Source organism: Triticum aestivum, chromosome 4A, assembly GCF_018294505.1.
Source record: "Triticum aestivum cultivar Chinese Spring chromosome 4A, IWGSC CS RefSeq v2.1, whole genome shotgun sequence".
In the NCBI taxonomy this organism is placed as follows: Eukaryota; Viridiplantae; Streptophyta; class Magnoliopsida; order Poales; family Poaceae; genus Triticum; species Triticum aestivum.
The window spans coordinates 550,720,884-550,734,786 of record NC_057803.1 but is presented as its reverse complement, the minus strand read 5'-3'; the positions used below and the strand labels follow the sequence as shown (position 1 = coordinate 550,734,786).

General features: G+C 43.8%; 1 protein-coding gene and 1 long non-coding RNA gene across 2 annotated transcripts; one reads left to right on the top strand and one right to left on the bottom strand.

The window, feature by feature from the left end:
* The first annotated feature begins 4,289 nt into the window (after nt 1–4,289).
* On the top strand, nt 4,290–12,556 carry LOC123086889 (aspartic proteinase 39-like). The gene is made up of 10 exons (XM_044508712.1): nt 4,290–4,779; nt 6,461–6,637; nt 8,973–9,081; nt 9,181–9,413; nt 9,546–9,764; nt 11,573–11,735; nt 11,845–11,921; nt 11,999–12,083; nt 12,162–12,228; nt 12,328–12,556. The coding sequence occupies exons 1-10, from the start codon at nt 4,502–4,504 to the stop codon at nt 12,468–12,470; spliced, it is 1,551 nt and encodes a 516-aa protein (XP_044364647.1). The 5' UTR covers nt 4,290–4,501; the 3' UTR covers nt 12,471–12,556.
* On the bottom strand, nt 10,337–13,690 carry LOC123086890 (uncharacterized). Its single transcript, XR_006441154.1, has 3 exons — nt 13,463–13,690; nt 10,727–13,335; nt 10,337–10,596 (listed from the first exon to the last, which is right to left on the bottom strand). It is a non-coding gene; the product is annotated as an uncharacterized lncRNA (long non-coding RNA).
* Between the last annotated feature and the right edge of the window lie 213 nt (nt 13,691–13,903).

The window sequence follows — 13,903 nt, the reverse complement described above, 5'->3', positions numbered from 1 at the left end:
CGAACTTGGTGGCAAGAGGCCGAGATAAGTGGAGACACAACTGGAATGGGTTAGGATGCAGACGCCGTCTCCCACCAAAAAAAGAAAGAAGAAATATCGAGATTGGAAGCGAACGAAATTTGCCCACTAGGAAAGGGCTGGGTTTTGAGCTCCCAAAACATTTTAGGGGTGTGGGGGGTAAAAGAGCCTAGGGGAGGATGGACTATAGACTCTGCCTGCCAAAAGCGACAATGGGGATGAGATGGAGATGCTCTAACTATTAGTCCATATCAGCTACTTTTATGAGTGTCCCGTTGCCATTTTGGCTATGTAGAGGAAAGTGAAGTCTTTTTCTAGGAAAAATAAGAAAAAGATAAATGTCCATGTTGCTTATACGAAGGAATGGAAAACCAACAAATTTCTTGTGGGAGCTTTGGTTGTTTCCTCTGCAAAGGTTTTCATAAAACACCAAGTATCATAGACGTATATGTGCACACGCACAGTACATTTACATTACGTTCACCAAAAAATTGGAGAGATGAAGTGAAATGTGTCTTGGCAACAACAGATACATTTATGAATAATGATAGTGTATATTGATAGGAGTGTGCTCCCATATTACAGAATATCTCATTTCCTCTCCTAACCCTATGTGATTAGGGCAAACAAAATCTTCCAGACCACCGGTGAGTTCGTGGATTCGCCTCCCCTTTTCTTGTCGCTTCAGCAGCCTGTGGCGGGAGGAGAATTTCGGTGCCTCCGCTCCAGTTAGTAGTTTAGGTAGGTTTTTTAGTCCTCATAGGTCCGACGCTCAGACGGATGGAGGCGCTTCCTCTTCGAATTTGTCTTTAGGGCTTCGATCCTCCTTGAGTTCATCCATTTGGACGTAATCGATAGATCTCGGGCGTAGATTCCTGTTGTCTCCTTGTGACAGTGAGTTTAAGGTTCCTCATAGTGTCGCGAGATTTCATGTCATATGCTTCAGATCTATGCAAGATTCAACGACGACGATTGCGGTTATAGGACGCTGGTACTTAGGGGCATGTGCACGAAGATTTCTAGTTGTCATTGACAAGGTCAAGACGGTTCCTAGGGGAGCAGCGACAACGTCGCGTCGGTCGCTCGTTCTGGCGGTACTAGTACTTGTCGTTCGGTGGTCGCGGAATCTCAATGTAATTTTATAATGTTTGAGATACTTTGTACTTCCAATGAGCTTTTATAATAGATTTGATCCTTTCCGTAAAAAAGAATAATGATAGTGTATGAAGCCCTAATTTATAGTACTAGTTTATGGAATATTATTGGCTGAAGATATACTTCATGAATTTGGCACTACAAACTGATTTTAAGGATCGACTATACCTAACATATTCCCCATTTAATTTCTTGATGAAAATTAAAACAGGCAAAACACACAGCTCCTTTCTACTCTTCACCGTAAGAACTAGTACTGTCTGCGTGCCTTTTTGGGCCATTTTGTCTTTACTAGTGTTTTCTCCAATGGTAATTTTTCCTGAGATTTTTCAACGGTAATGTTTCCTGAGACTTTTTTTTTTGTTCTTTGTTGTTTCGTCTATATATGAGTGGTTTAGAGGGTGTCGTCTCTTGCTTGTATGAGGTCAATTTTTTTTTATAACTTTGGGTTATCATTTATTTATTTGAGGTTCACTTGTCTTACCTTACAGGAAAGGCTGCATGGCTACACCAGGATTGAACTGGTTTTGGGTTTTAATCAGGGAGCTTATTTTTAATTTGGGCCTTACACCACCTAAATTTGTTAAACGTGGCCCTAGATTTTTGAGTTGTTATTGGGTTTAAAATTTTATAAACATAGTGGTCAAAATGTCACAAGATCCAGAACTTCTCTGCCTTTAGCCACACTCGCCGGACACTGACACCACATTGTGTTTGTGTGTGGTGTCAGCTAGGACTTGCACCTTCGCTCATTCTCCGTTGCCTCCTAGGACTCAGACCCAAGACAAACGGAAAGCCTCGTTCTCAAATTTCATATTAAAGAGTTTTGATTTTTAGCCTAATAAATTAGTTTGATTCAAACTAAAATAAAATCAATGAACCCATGGGAAGATTGGTTGAGCAACCTTTTTTGCATGTCTAGGCCAAGCCAGGACACTAGTTATGGTCATGTACTTGACGGTAAAAAGATGGCATTCTTAAAGTACCATCGTAGTACCTTGATGTCTGTCTGAATCACATACTCTACGTGGCTTGCACGGCTCTAAAACGGACGGACGGACGGAAAGAGCTTGGAGCACTGTTTTACCTTCCTTTTTTTTTCCCCAAAACACTGCTTTATTACCTTTTAACCAAGAACGGCAATGAGCGCTACTTTATCGTCGAACCGAAAACGGAAATGCGTACTCGTGACTCGTGAGGCGACCCAAGGCGGCCGTTGGAATTTTGTCCGGACAAATTATTATGGCCCCACATGTCAAAGCTGGCTCCGCGGCTTTTGTGACTCTCCCTCCCCTGAAACCCTCGCCGCCGTCTCTCCCCCGCTCGCTTCCGGCGGCTCTCGCCGGCACGCGGACCGGATCCGGGCTCCCCTCCCCCCGCTCTTCCTTTCCCTCCCCCTAATCCGCCCTCGCGCCTCCTCCCCGGGAGGCGGCGCGCGCGCCTCCGCCTTCGGCCTCCCTTCTCTCCTACTCCCCGTCGCCACCGGCGGGCGCCCCCGGCTCTGGCCCGGGTGGTGTCGGCAGCGGCGGCCGCGGGATCTCCTCTTCCCACACGCGCGTCCTCCCTTCCCGGGGCGGGGGGCGGTGGCGGTGTCGCTCGGCTAGGTGGCGGTCCGGCGACCCGGCGGGGTGGCCGGCGGAGGACATTGTGGCGGTGTTGCTCCTTGGCGGCGGGGTGGCTTGGTGGCGCGAGGTGGCCGGCGGCGCGCCCCCGACTCAGATTTGAGCCCTGTGGGTCCCATCTAGGTCTTAGTGGGTCGGCCTCCAATGTGGCTTTGTTGACTTTTGCATGGTGAGGAGGAGGAGCTCGGATCGGGGGAGGCGACGTCGACGGCGTGCCTGCTACAGCGCGAAGGCGGTTACGGGCCTATGAGGGCCCGACCGGGCCTGTGGGCCTACGGGCCTGGTATGCTCCTGCTACTGCGTCCGGTCGGCTACCGTCGTTGACGGTGGAGGTTGAGCCATCCCACGTGCCGACGGTGTTCTTGCCTCTAGTCCCGGCTCCTCTTCTTCGATGTGCAGACCTCACTTCGTGGTGTCGTGATGAGACGGCGCGAGAAGCTTCAAGACCGTGTTAGCGCGGGGTGGTGGTCGGTTTGGTGGCGGGCTCCGAAGTGCCCGAGGTGAAGGTTGGGATCAGGAGAAATCCTTGTCGGTGTGGCCGACACCGACGCGGTGGCGCTTGAAGGTGCCGCCGGACCTTCCTGGAGGGCGTCGGGGGCTACCCTTCTTCTCTCCTTGTCGCGTATAGGGGGAAACCCTTGGCAGCAGCGTCGTCATCGTCGCGTCCCTTCTTGGAGGTATTGATTGGTACCGGAGCTTTGGAGTTTAGGAGCTTGATGGGAGATCTACGGTGGGCGCAGTGGTCGTGAGACTTCTTCGGGTTTTTTTTTATCCGCCGGTGTTCCTTTTGTTTTTTCTCTTTCATTTCTTTTGGGCGTGTCTGTACTGCTTCCGTCCCAACACCTATCATTGGTTGTATCGGTTGGTTGCTTTGTAATATAAAGCGGGGAAGCCCTTTTTCGGAAAACATGTGAACTCCCCTCAAAGCTGTAGTGTCCACCCCCGGTCTAAAATGTGGACCCACTCGGTCTTTTTCTTGACGAGAAGGACCTCACTTCGTGTGTGGCGGGGAAATTTATGTTTTTCTTTTGTTGTTCAGGATAAGTGGAGAAATCTAGCGGTCGATTTGAGGCCTGACTACTGGAGGCCCATTTCGCCGTACCTTTTGCCATGGCCTAGGGACGGCCCGCTTGAACTTCACGTGCATGCATGCAGGTCACGTCCTGGGGTACGTGCACCCATGCAGCTCTCTTATACTGTCGGAAGTAAGCCTACACAGGCAGCAACTATAACAGAATAACATAAACAAAACCCATTCGAAAGAAACTCCGTGGTACGCTTGAAATTGTGCACTCGAGAGCTCTCTCTACTTACTAAAAGAAAGAAAAAATGTAAACAACAACTTTCATTTAGTGCAAAATCCATGACCTAATTAGAACTCCCCTCAACCAGTTAAGCTACAAGAATCAATATACTAAAGAAAATCAAAGGAGTTGGACTGCACTGCAGTACAAAATCAGGAATTAGCACTACGGGAACTAGGAAAGGATAAATCACCAGCGCGTGTAGCTAGCACAGAGCCTGGCCTGAGCGCACTCGCAGCCACCACACCCAGTATCTAGACATCAGCCAGCCCCACGCCTCCATACCACCACCATCACACGCGCCGGCCGGGTCGCCTGAGCTGAGCACAACGACCTCTGGCCGGCCGCGCGCCACCCCACGCCCCACACCACCGACGAGCTTCAATCAGGCGCAGATCGCGCATGCCCAGGCCCTCGCCACCGACGAGCTTCAATCAGGCGCAGATCGCGCAGGCTCAGGCCGGCAAGGACTCGGAGGTCGCCAAGCTCCGGAGCCGCAAGATGGGGAAGGGTGTTCCAGATGCGGAGAAGGCCGAGCTCAACTCTGTCAAAGACCACCACGCCGCCGCGGTCGCCAAGCTCCGGAGCCGCAAGATGGGGAAGGGTGTTCCAGATGCGGAGAAGGCCGAGCTCAACTCTGTCAAAGACCACCACGCCGCCGCGGTCGCCGACATGCCTAGGTGAGATCCAGACGTCATCATGTGTGGAAACATATTAGTACTTTTTTTGCGGGGAAGAAGGGATGCCATTAATTGATCAGACTTAGAATCATTTTGAATTACATCACTCACTTCCAAAGGAAAATTCCCCAGCCAACAAGCAGTTCTTTGTTGGCCACCAGCTACCTACAGTCGCCATGCCAGGCCTCGCACAATTTTGCGATCGGCTAATCTTGACCAAGGTCTAAATTTTCGAAAAGGCAAAAATTCTGCTCACCCTCAAAAGATCAAAAATTCCAAAACTTTGAAATTTGTTTCGGACAACTCAACTACATCTTTTTTTTAATTTGAATAATTTTAAAATTTGAACAGCTAGATAAAAAGAAATGTAGCACATATTGAACCCAGCAGTACATATCAAACTTGACGGTTAGTCCGTTTTGGTAAACAAGCAGCTGACCGAGGTTCCAATCTTGGCTAGGTCATAATTTTGCCAAAAAAATATTTATTGGGTGTAAATCTAATCAAAATGTTTGTGCCATATGATTTGAACCTGGACCTGCATATCGGAACAAAACTTTCCTAGTGCGGCTGTACTGAAACCCATGTTTTTTTTGACGTTTACTGAAACCCATGTTAATAGTAACTGATCCATGTTCTTTGTTCGATACAAATTCAAACCAACCTATTTTTTTTAGTGAAAGGCAAAAGGTTTGCCCAGCCTTGAAATTGTCAAACTTTCAGGAAATTTCGCCCATGGTAGCTTCTGTCCAGGATCCTGAGGCCGTTTTCCTCTGTTTGAGTAGCAAATGGTCTGTTTTGCCTTGCGTACATAAAGGTTTGACGCATGGGGTGTTCCTTTTCACGAGTATTAATAGACGATGCCACCACCTCCCGATCTGATTTTAAATTTCTGTATCCAATAAATTAAAAAAAAGTTATGATTTGGCCTCGTCGTGTCTGTATCCAATAGGGAGTTAAGGAGTGTAACTATAACCTATTTGTCACAAAGTTCAATACTCTCTAGAGGAGGTAAATCAATGGAGGTACATCAGCTGGTTGAAACAGCCCCTACACTTCTATGGGTTGTTCCAGCCTCTGCTAGTGGGTGATTTTTCATTTCTACAACAGGTGCTTGGTTCAAAAAAAACTTATGACTCAAGCCTCCTCAGTTTTATTTCCACTCAACTTGGGGAGAGCCGCTTAGCGCAATGCAAGTGCGTCATATTTCCAAGTCACTTGTGTTCGATTCACTGCACCTACCTAACAACAAAAGTTAAGGGAGGGAACTTCCCACAGACCTGATGTGCTCGCGTCACGTGGATAAGGCAGCGGCACATGATCACCCATGGTCGCCAACCCCCACCCTAAGGAAGCCAAACCCTTGTTTCTTTAGTGGATGTCGGACGTCGCCAAAAAAGTGTATAATGATGTGGGAGTAAATAAATTCAAAACATCTCTGAACAATTTGACAAACAGTAATAGTGGAGCCAATCTAGAATGGACAAATCTGTTGCTTCATCGCACTAAGTCTGACCCAAACTCAACTTTATTTTTTGTATTTTATATCATTCCTACGCGACTTGTTCCAATAAATTTTCACGCATGTTACTGTTGTCTGAGAAATAAAAATGCATTCAAGAATTTTAACCTTAGTGAAATGTGGTGTTTCTAATTTTTGTCCGTGTTTAATTATTTTAAGGTTTCTCAAGTTTGGACGAATGAGCACCATGAAGTTGGTCTTGGTGGCTATTACCTCGTTGTTGCTTGCCAGTGAGGCGCAGCCCACAGTTCTGAAGCTGGAGCGTCCCAACGCACTGCCAGGAGGAGGAGTTGTTGAGCTCCCTGTGAACGGTACTGGAAAGTACATGTTCCACGGGTAAGTTTTCATACTCCTTCCCCGCAAAAAAAAAGGTTTTCATACTCCTTTTTGGTTTACAAAATTCAGGACGTTCATAAGACTAGGAACCTTGCAACAGAACTACCTAGTCCCTAGTTTCCCTTTCCCGAAAGGCCGAAAGGTTTAGCAAGTGAACGATGATGTGCAACTATTCTAAAGAAATTCTGAAAAACTCCAAAAAAAAAAAGAACGCTATTTAGGGCAGAATCCTTATGTTTGCACCGCATCAAGAAACAACAGTATTGGAGACATGTACCTTTCTTTTGGAATTAGATATTTGAATCTGGAAACAGTAGAAGAACTAGCCAAAGAAATAAATTTTAGCCCCATATGCCCAAACTGAAAGTTGAAGAACATGATTGCTCATTTTAGAACCACGACATCACAAAATTAAATTGGAGTTGAACATATTTCTGGTTTACTACATCTAATATCTCATCCCTCAAAACGTACAATGTGTGCTGAGCTAGTCATATGTCCGTAACCATATCTCATTGACCTCAATCAGTCCTGGTAGGTCTTTTTTTCGGGGGATAGCAACAAAACACGCACCCACCCCATTGGGATTGGGCCGGCTCGTTAGTCTGTTTCTGCATTTTTCAGTCTGTCTTATTTTTATTCCTTTTTCAATTTTTCTTTCCATTTCCCTTTCTATTTTATTTTTACAATTCGAAAACTTTTATAAAATCACGAAAAAAATCAATTCATAATTATTTTTGAAACCGCAACCTATTTTCAAATTTGTGAATTTTTTCGAATTTGATGAGCATTTTTTCAAAACACGATTTTTTACATTTGTGAACATTTGTTGAGTCGAATGCACAAACTTTTTTCTGATGCATGCACATTTTATCAAATTTGTGAGCTTTTTTTAATTCCTGACCATTATGTTTTAAAAAATCATGAACATTTTTTAAAATTCTGAACTTTTTTGAATTCAAGAACATTGTGCTGAAATCGTTGATATTTTTTCAGTTCGTGGATATTTTTGAATTCGTGAGCATTTATTGGATTCACAACATTTATTTTTCACCGCGGGTTAGCAACAAACACGCACCCACCTCACGGGGATTGGGCTAGCCCGTTAGTCTGTTTCTGCACTCAGCCAGCTCTTGAGGTTGGGGGTGAGATGCGGGAAAGGGGGCAGCACCATAGGAACCGTCGGCGTATAATAATCTAACAAAAAGATTAAATGGACCAAAAATATTTCGTTGGATGGATAGGCTGGGGCGCAAATTCTGTGTATCGCCCCCTGGTCCATTAGTCGCGCTACGGGCTCTCGCAAGCCAGCCGGTTTTGGAAACTTCCAGGCCGGTTTTTCTTTCTTCCTTTTTCGATTGTTTTCTTTACAGGTTTTCTCGGTTTTATTTTCTGTTTATTTATTTTTTCGTTTCTGCTTCTGTCGGGATTTCTAAAATTGTTCACTTTTTCGTAAGTAGTTTAGTTTTTAATTCGCTTATGTTTTGAATTTTGCAAAAAAAATTCAAATTTACAATCAATTTTTGAATTCTTCGTCAGTTTTTGAATACATGAACATTTTCTGAATTCTCTGAAAATAATAGTTCTGCATGAACATTTTCTAAATTCATGAATATTTTTTGAATTGTGAATTTTTTTATCTCTTGAATATTTTTAGAATTCGCTAACAATTTTTGAATTTCATGAACCTCTTTTGAATTTGTGAACACCTTTTGATTTCATGAACAATTTCCGAGAACATTTTATAGAATCAGAAACCTACCAGATTTGAAAAACAGACTGTTGTGAAAAATCAGGAAAAAACACAGCCTGTTTCTCTGAGCAACGACGAGCGAGAAAAATGGCCCACCGACGGAGCGACGTGGGTCAGTGGCTGGAAGCGAGGCGAAGTCGGATGTGGGCTGGTTAAGTTTGTTTTTCTTCTTGAGAGAACTGGGCTTGTTAAGTCGCTGGGGCGGGGCGGAACGAGGCTGCGAGTCTAGTAGTTATGGGCTAACCCTTAAACGAAAGGTAGTTATGGGCTAGTTATGTTGTTGGGGGCGCGCCGGTGCGAACGAGGACTGACCTGGGTGCAGAATTTCTTTTTCCTCACCCTGGTGTGCGATAATATCATAATAGTATATCTATACTATTGCCTCAAAAATGTCTGTACTAAATAAAAAAATGTCTGTACTAAATAATTATTATTTTGAGTTGCAATTACTATTATTATTGACTGAAAGGAACTTAGGCTCCCAACTTCATTTGCAATGAAATTGACAATATATCAGCATGTACTTAAATTAATAAACTCTGCAAAATAAACAAACTCTGCAACTTATGTTTGGATTTGCAGGCCATATTTGACTCGCGTGATTCTTGGGAACCCATCACAGAGCTTCGACGTTCTCATCGACACGGGAAGTATCCTACTGTGGATTGGTTGTGAGACAGCGCGAATTCCTGTATGCCCATTCTCTCCCACGCAGAACATTTCTTTCTGGAGAAATTATTCTTTTCTATCCAATCAATCAAATAACTAACATTTTTTCATTTTTTGCCAGACCCGCCTCTTTTACCCCGCATCATCAACATCAGTACTCGGTTGCTCGGATCACTCGTGCCAGGCTCTGGAGAGTGCGAGGGCTGCAAAGTGCAACACCTCCAATAATAGGTGCGCTTATGATCTCGGGTATGGCAACGGGGATAATGGCACAGCTTCGAACGCCGTCGGCTATTATATATCTGATTTAGTGCACCTGAACGGCCTTTCTACTCCTGCACGCATTGTCTTCGGGTATGCTTTCTTATCCTCTAATGCCATTATTTATTTTTATTATTATTATTGCGGGAGCCTCTAATATCATTACCACCTGCTCTATTCTATACCATCAATTTATTAAGGCATTTATTAACCTCCCCACAATAGGTGTACTACTTCGTGGTCGGGGCAACTGACACGTGGCGGATTCGACGGAATTTTTGGCTTGTCGCCTTTTGGGATGTCGTTTATTTCACAGCTATATTCCCTTGGAATCTCTGGCAAGGTATTCACGCTGTGCATGCATAGTCCAACTGGTGGCGGAATTCTTGCATTCGGTGAAGCCCTCGAGCCTGGCTTGACCTACACACCCCTCTTGCCATCGCCGTAAGTCTTCTACTATCATTTTATTTTGTACTTTTCCCATCATTTATCAACCGCCAAACTTGCCCTGATTGGTGGTGCAAAACACCTTAGCTTATCGAGATCCCGATTGATTTTTTCCGTGGTGGTACAAATGGTAAACACAAGGTTTTGCACCGACACTCAGGAACCAAGTCATAAAAGGGCTGAACCCGTAGAACCCGAAGGGAACTACTGTAGAACGAACATGCATGCTTCGCCACATTGTACAACACATAACAAATCATTGACTGAGCAAACATTAAGTATTGTGTTTGAACAAATGTAAGAACAGACATCACCGTAACTTCAGTCTCCTCGTTGCCATTTATCGCAGTATTATTCGCAGTTTGTGTGTACACCTGCAGCTATATTTCATCGCAAGCACCAATTGTATAGCTATAGAGTACCCTGCCATGGCACACACACACCCAGGCTCGATCCCAGGTAGCAAGGCATACATGTGGAGACCGTGAAGCGAATGCTATGAACATAACCTACTATTCATGGAATGCCGCACTTTTCAGATTTTTTTTCCTGTGCTTGGACTTGGTCGATGTAGAAACCCACAATGACAGATTTGTCCTTCGTTGCAAAGCCAATTTCATTGTTTGATCCCAGGTTTCCGGATAAATTGACAATATATAGGTGTAAAATAAAGCAGAAGTTAACTGCTTAATGATAGACAGTGCCAACTGGAATAGTAGAAGGCTTCAAGTCTGTCCAAGCCCTCGATTCTCAGAGTTTAGTTTTCTCTGCATCATTCATAAGCGCATTCAGCAGTCCTTCTGTAGCGTGCTAATTAGAGAATCACTGGCTGAAAACAAAAAGCAGAATGCAAGAAGGGTTGAGCACGAAGGAGTCAATCTAATTTACGCTGGAAGACTTTGCCCGGGAAATCTGGCGGACATAATTAGCATTATATCTAGATAGACGACACCACCAACCTTGAAGAATATTAACACCCTTAAAACTGCCAAAAGCACTAGAATGTCCAGCTTCCCTCACGGTTCAATAGCTGGCAACTTTAAGGTGGAAGCCCAAAAGGCAGACTTGGAACATTAGAGCTAGCAAAGAAACAAAGAAGGATGCTTAAGCATTATAATAATAAGCAAGTAGAAGTAATTTGCATTGTCAAACAACTAAATGGAATATGATCTGTTGTTATTGTTTTTTTGTTTGTTTTTTGCAGAGAGTTATTGTTGTCTGGTTTGTTAGGCAGGTACAAAACAAAACAGATAACACATTCTATATGGAAAGATTCAAATGACCCAAATGAAAGATGGTCTACCACTCCAGTCCATTCAACTTTAGATGCTGCTACTATTTTCCACGCTTCATTACCTTCTGCACAAAAACTCAACATGTAATTTTTGTCGTGCTATTTTGGTTCTAGTTAGAATTGATTAGTATTTCTGTTCATCATATGCTTCAGAGATGTAGTATATGAGTGCTTATGTCTAGTGTGTTGTCAAAGTTATCAGCTTAATGTTGATTTTCTAGTGCAACTACATCCTTAAACTCGTATATTTGCAATTTCGTAGAGCACTAACTAAAGCTGCCCAGAAAATGGTGAGGCGGAGTGTATAGCAGTCATAGCAGTAGGCTCACACCCCCTTTAGAGAGTTTGGGGTATCAAGAATGTCGTCTTACTATCAACGCTTTCCTGTCCCAGCTAAGACATCTTGCATATTTAAATTAACTCGTAGATAATGTTAATTTATCTAAATTTCCATGGAAACTACTATACTCTGTCTCAAGTGCACCATCCTAACTATCTTGATGAAATGCAGGCAATATTACCAAGTGAATCTACAGAGCATAGCTGTAAATGGGCAGACACTCCCCATTGAAAGCTCAGTGTTTGGACCCTCACCGAGTAATTTTACCTTCGTCGATTCGGGAACCACGCTCGCGTATCTAGCAGATGGAGCATATGAGCCGTTTATTAGTGCAGTAAGATCACATGATATATTCATCTTTTTGTTAGCTACAACAAGCAACACGTGATCTACCTAATTTACTTTAGATGCAAGAAAAAAAGTCTTATGATTTCTGTTCACAGATAAGGGTTGCAACCCCTCCGTCTGAACTTCCGTTCACCGGGGAAAATGGCGAAATTTGTTTTGCCACTTCCACCAGGTATTTTCCTTTCATTATGGAAACAAAGCAACATCTATCAAAATAACTTACACCTTCATTGTTTGTGCATATTGCAGTATTGACTCTGCTTTCCCGTCCGTGGAACTAGACTTTGTGGGTGGTGCCAAAATGTTTCTGTATCCACACAACTACATGTATTATGTATGTAATAGAGTCTTCCAACATTGAATTACTTTGCTGTCTCGCAGATGGTTAACTGTTCGAGACCTCCATTTACAGGTTAAGCCTTCAGTGTATTGCATTGGCTGGCTTAGGAACACGGGGAGACAGGTCACTTTACTTGGAGGTACAAAATCCCGTGAAACTATGTTTTTCAGCATTCTCAACAACAATAATGCATGACTGAATATTGTATTTTCTTTTAACAATTGGATTATTTACGCAGATATCGTGCTCGTAGACAAAATCCTAGTGCTATACATTGCAAAATCGACCTACACTTATTTGATTATGTGTGTACTTATTATGTGTGCAAAATCGACCTACACTGATTCTACAGTTGTAACTTCTGACCAAAGGATTTACTGAGGAACCATTATACAGGGTACTGACATTGAGTCAAGAGATCTAGGAAGATTGTGTATGCTAAAATTTCAAGCGTATAGAATATTCAGAAGCTACGCATCATGCCTTTGCCTAATGCTCAGAGGCAGAAGGTTAGATATACGTTGAAGATAATATGAGATTTAGCATGTATTTTGAAGAAACAACACACCACATCCAAATCCACTCTATGAGAAAAATCAACTAATCTCATTGTGTAATACTGCAATTACTACTATTAGATAAGGTAACATGAAAAAAAAATATGTACAGCCTCATGTAAACATGCAGGCATGAAAGTGTACTCATCCGGTGCTTGAGTTGATGATGCAGGGATGGTAGCCTATTGCAGGGATTTTGTGTTATCGCCTAAGGCGATGCAGATCATATCTCCTTCCCTTCCTTCAGCCCATAATCCGGCCAAGAATGTTATTGCTGATAGACCTAAAAAACTAATTAGCCATTTTTTGTTATACATCAGACATAAGATGCTTTGTGGAGCTTTCTTGCTGGATTCAACGAACTGTTCCGGCCAAGAATATTATTGATGGTAGACTTACAGAACTGCATAGTTATTTTTTGTTATACACATCAGACATAAGCCAATTTTTGGGGCTTTCTTGATGAATTCGACGACCTATAACAGTATAACACAGAGCAGGAAATATAAGGATGAAGGCTTACTTGCCTGCATAGTGTTGGCAGGACTGTAGTTCGTCCTCTCCACAGCCTTGCCGATCTGCTCCGGCGCATCAGCCATCATCAGCCTGACCAGCTGATTCACTGACTGTTCCCAAAATACAACCTTGGCATCTCTTACTTCTTCAGCCCACGAATCGTCCAATTGCATCTGAAATTCAATAAGAAAGTCCACGCAGTATCCATGAGGACCATGAGGGAAAACCAAAGGTACTTCATCCCACAGTCCATTTTCTCCATTAGATTTAGATATGAATGTTATAGCACAAGAGGCTGACCGTGAAGATTTTAGTTGCTGAAGAAACCAGTGCCAATTTTCACGGTTCTTGTCGTGCACTACAGTGAATACAACTGCGAACACATCGCCTTCTCCGTCAACTGAAGTAGCAGTCAGTAACTTCCACTTCTTAATTCGGTTTTGGAGATACTGCATCAAGGAAAAGGAGTGACCTGCATCCATGCTCAAAACCATGAAGCGATGCATGGAAGGCAACAAAGAAACAGAACTTTGAATCTTCGCGGACGACGGATTGTCTTCTGGCGAAGTCGGCGGAGGCGACACTGGGCGGTCTTCCGGCGAATCGAGCGGAGGCGACATTGGACGGTTCCGAACATGGGATGCAATTTAGCTGGATTTCCGGTCGAGGCCTTCTTCATGCTCCGCATTGGAGCAGTTCTCCTACGCGGATCCGATCCAAAACGGACACGGCCGCCAGAAG

What these genes read in the sequence shown, in the direction of transcription:
- LOC123086889 (XM_044508712.1), top strand. Translation starts at nt 4,502, where the DNA reads ATGCCCAGGCCCTCGCCACCGACGAGCTTCAATCAGGCGCAGATCGCG. An exon ending in CCTGCACGCATTGTCTTCGG is followed by an intron (nt 9,414 to 9,545) that starts GTATGCTTTCTT and finishes TCCCCACAATAG; the next exon opens with GTGTACTACTTCGTGGTCGG. An exon ending in ACAGGTCACTTTACTTGGAG is followed by an intron (nt 12,229 to 12,327) that starts GTACAAAATCCC and finishes TTATTTACGCAG; the next exon opens with ATATCGTGCTCGTAGACAAA.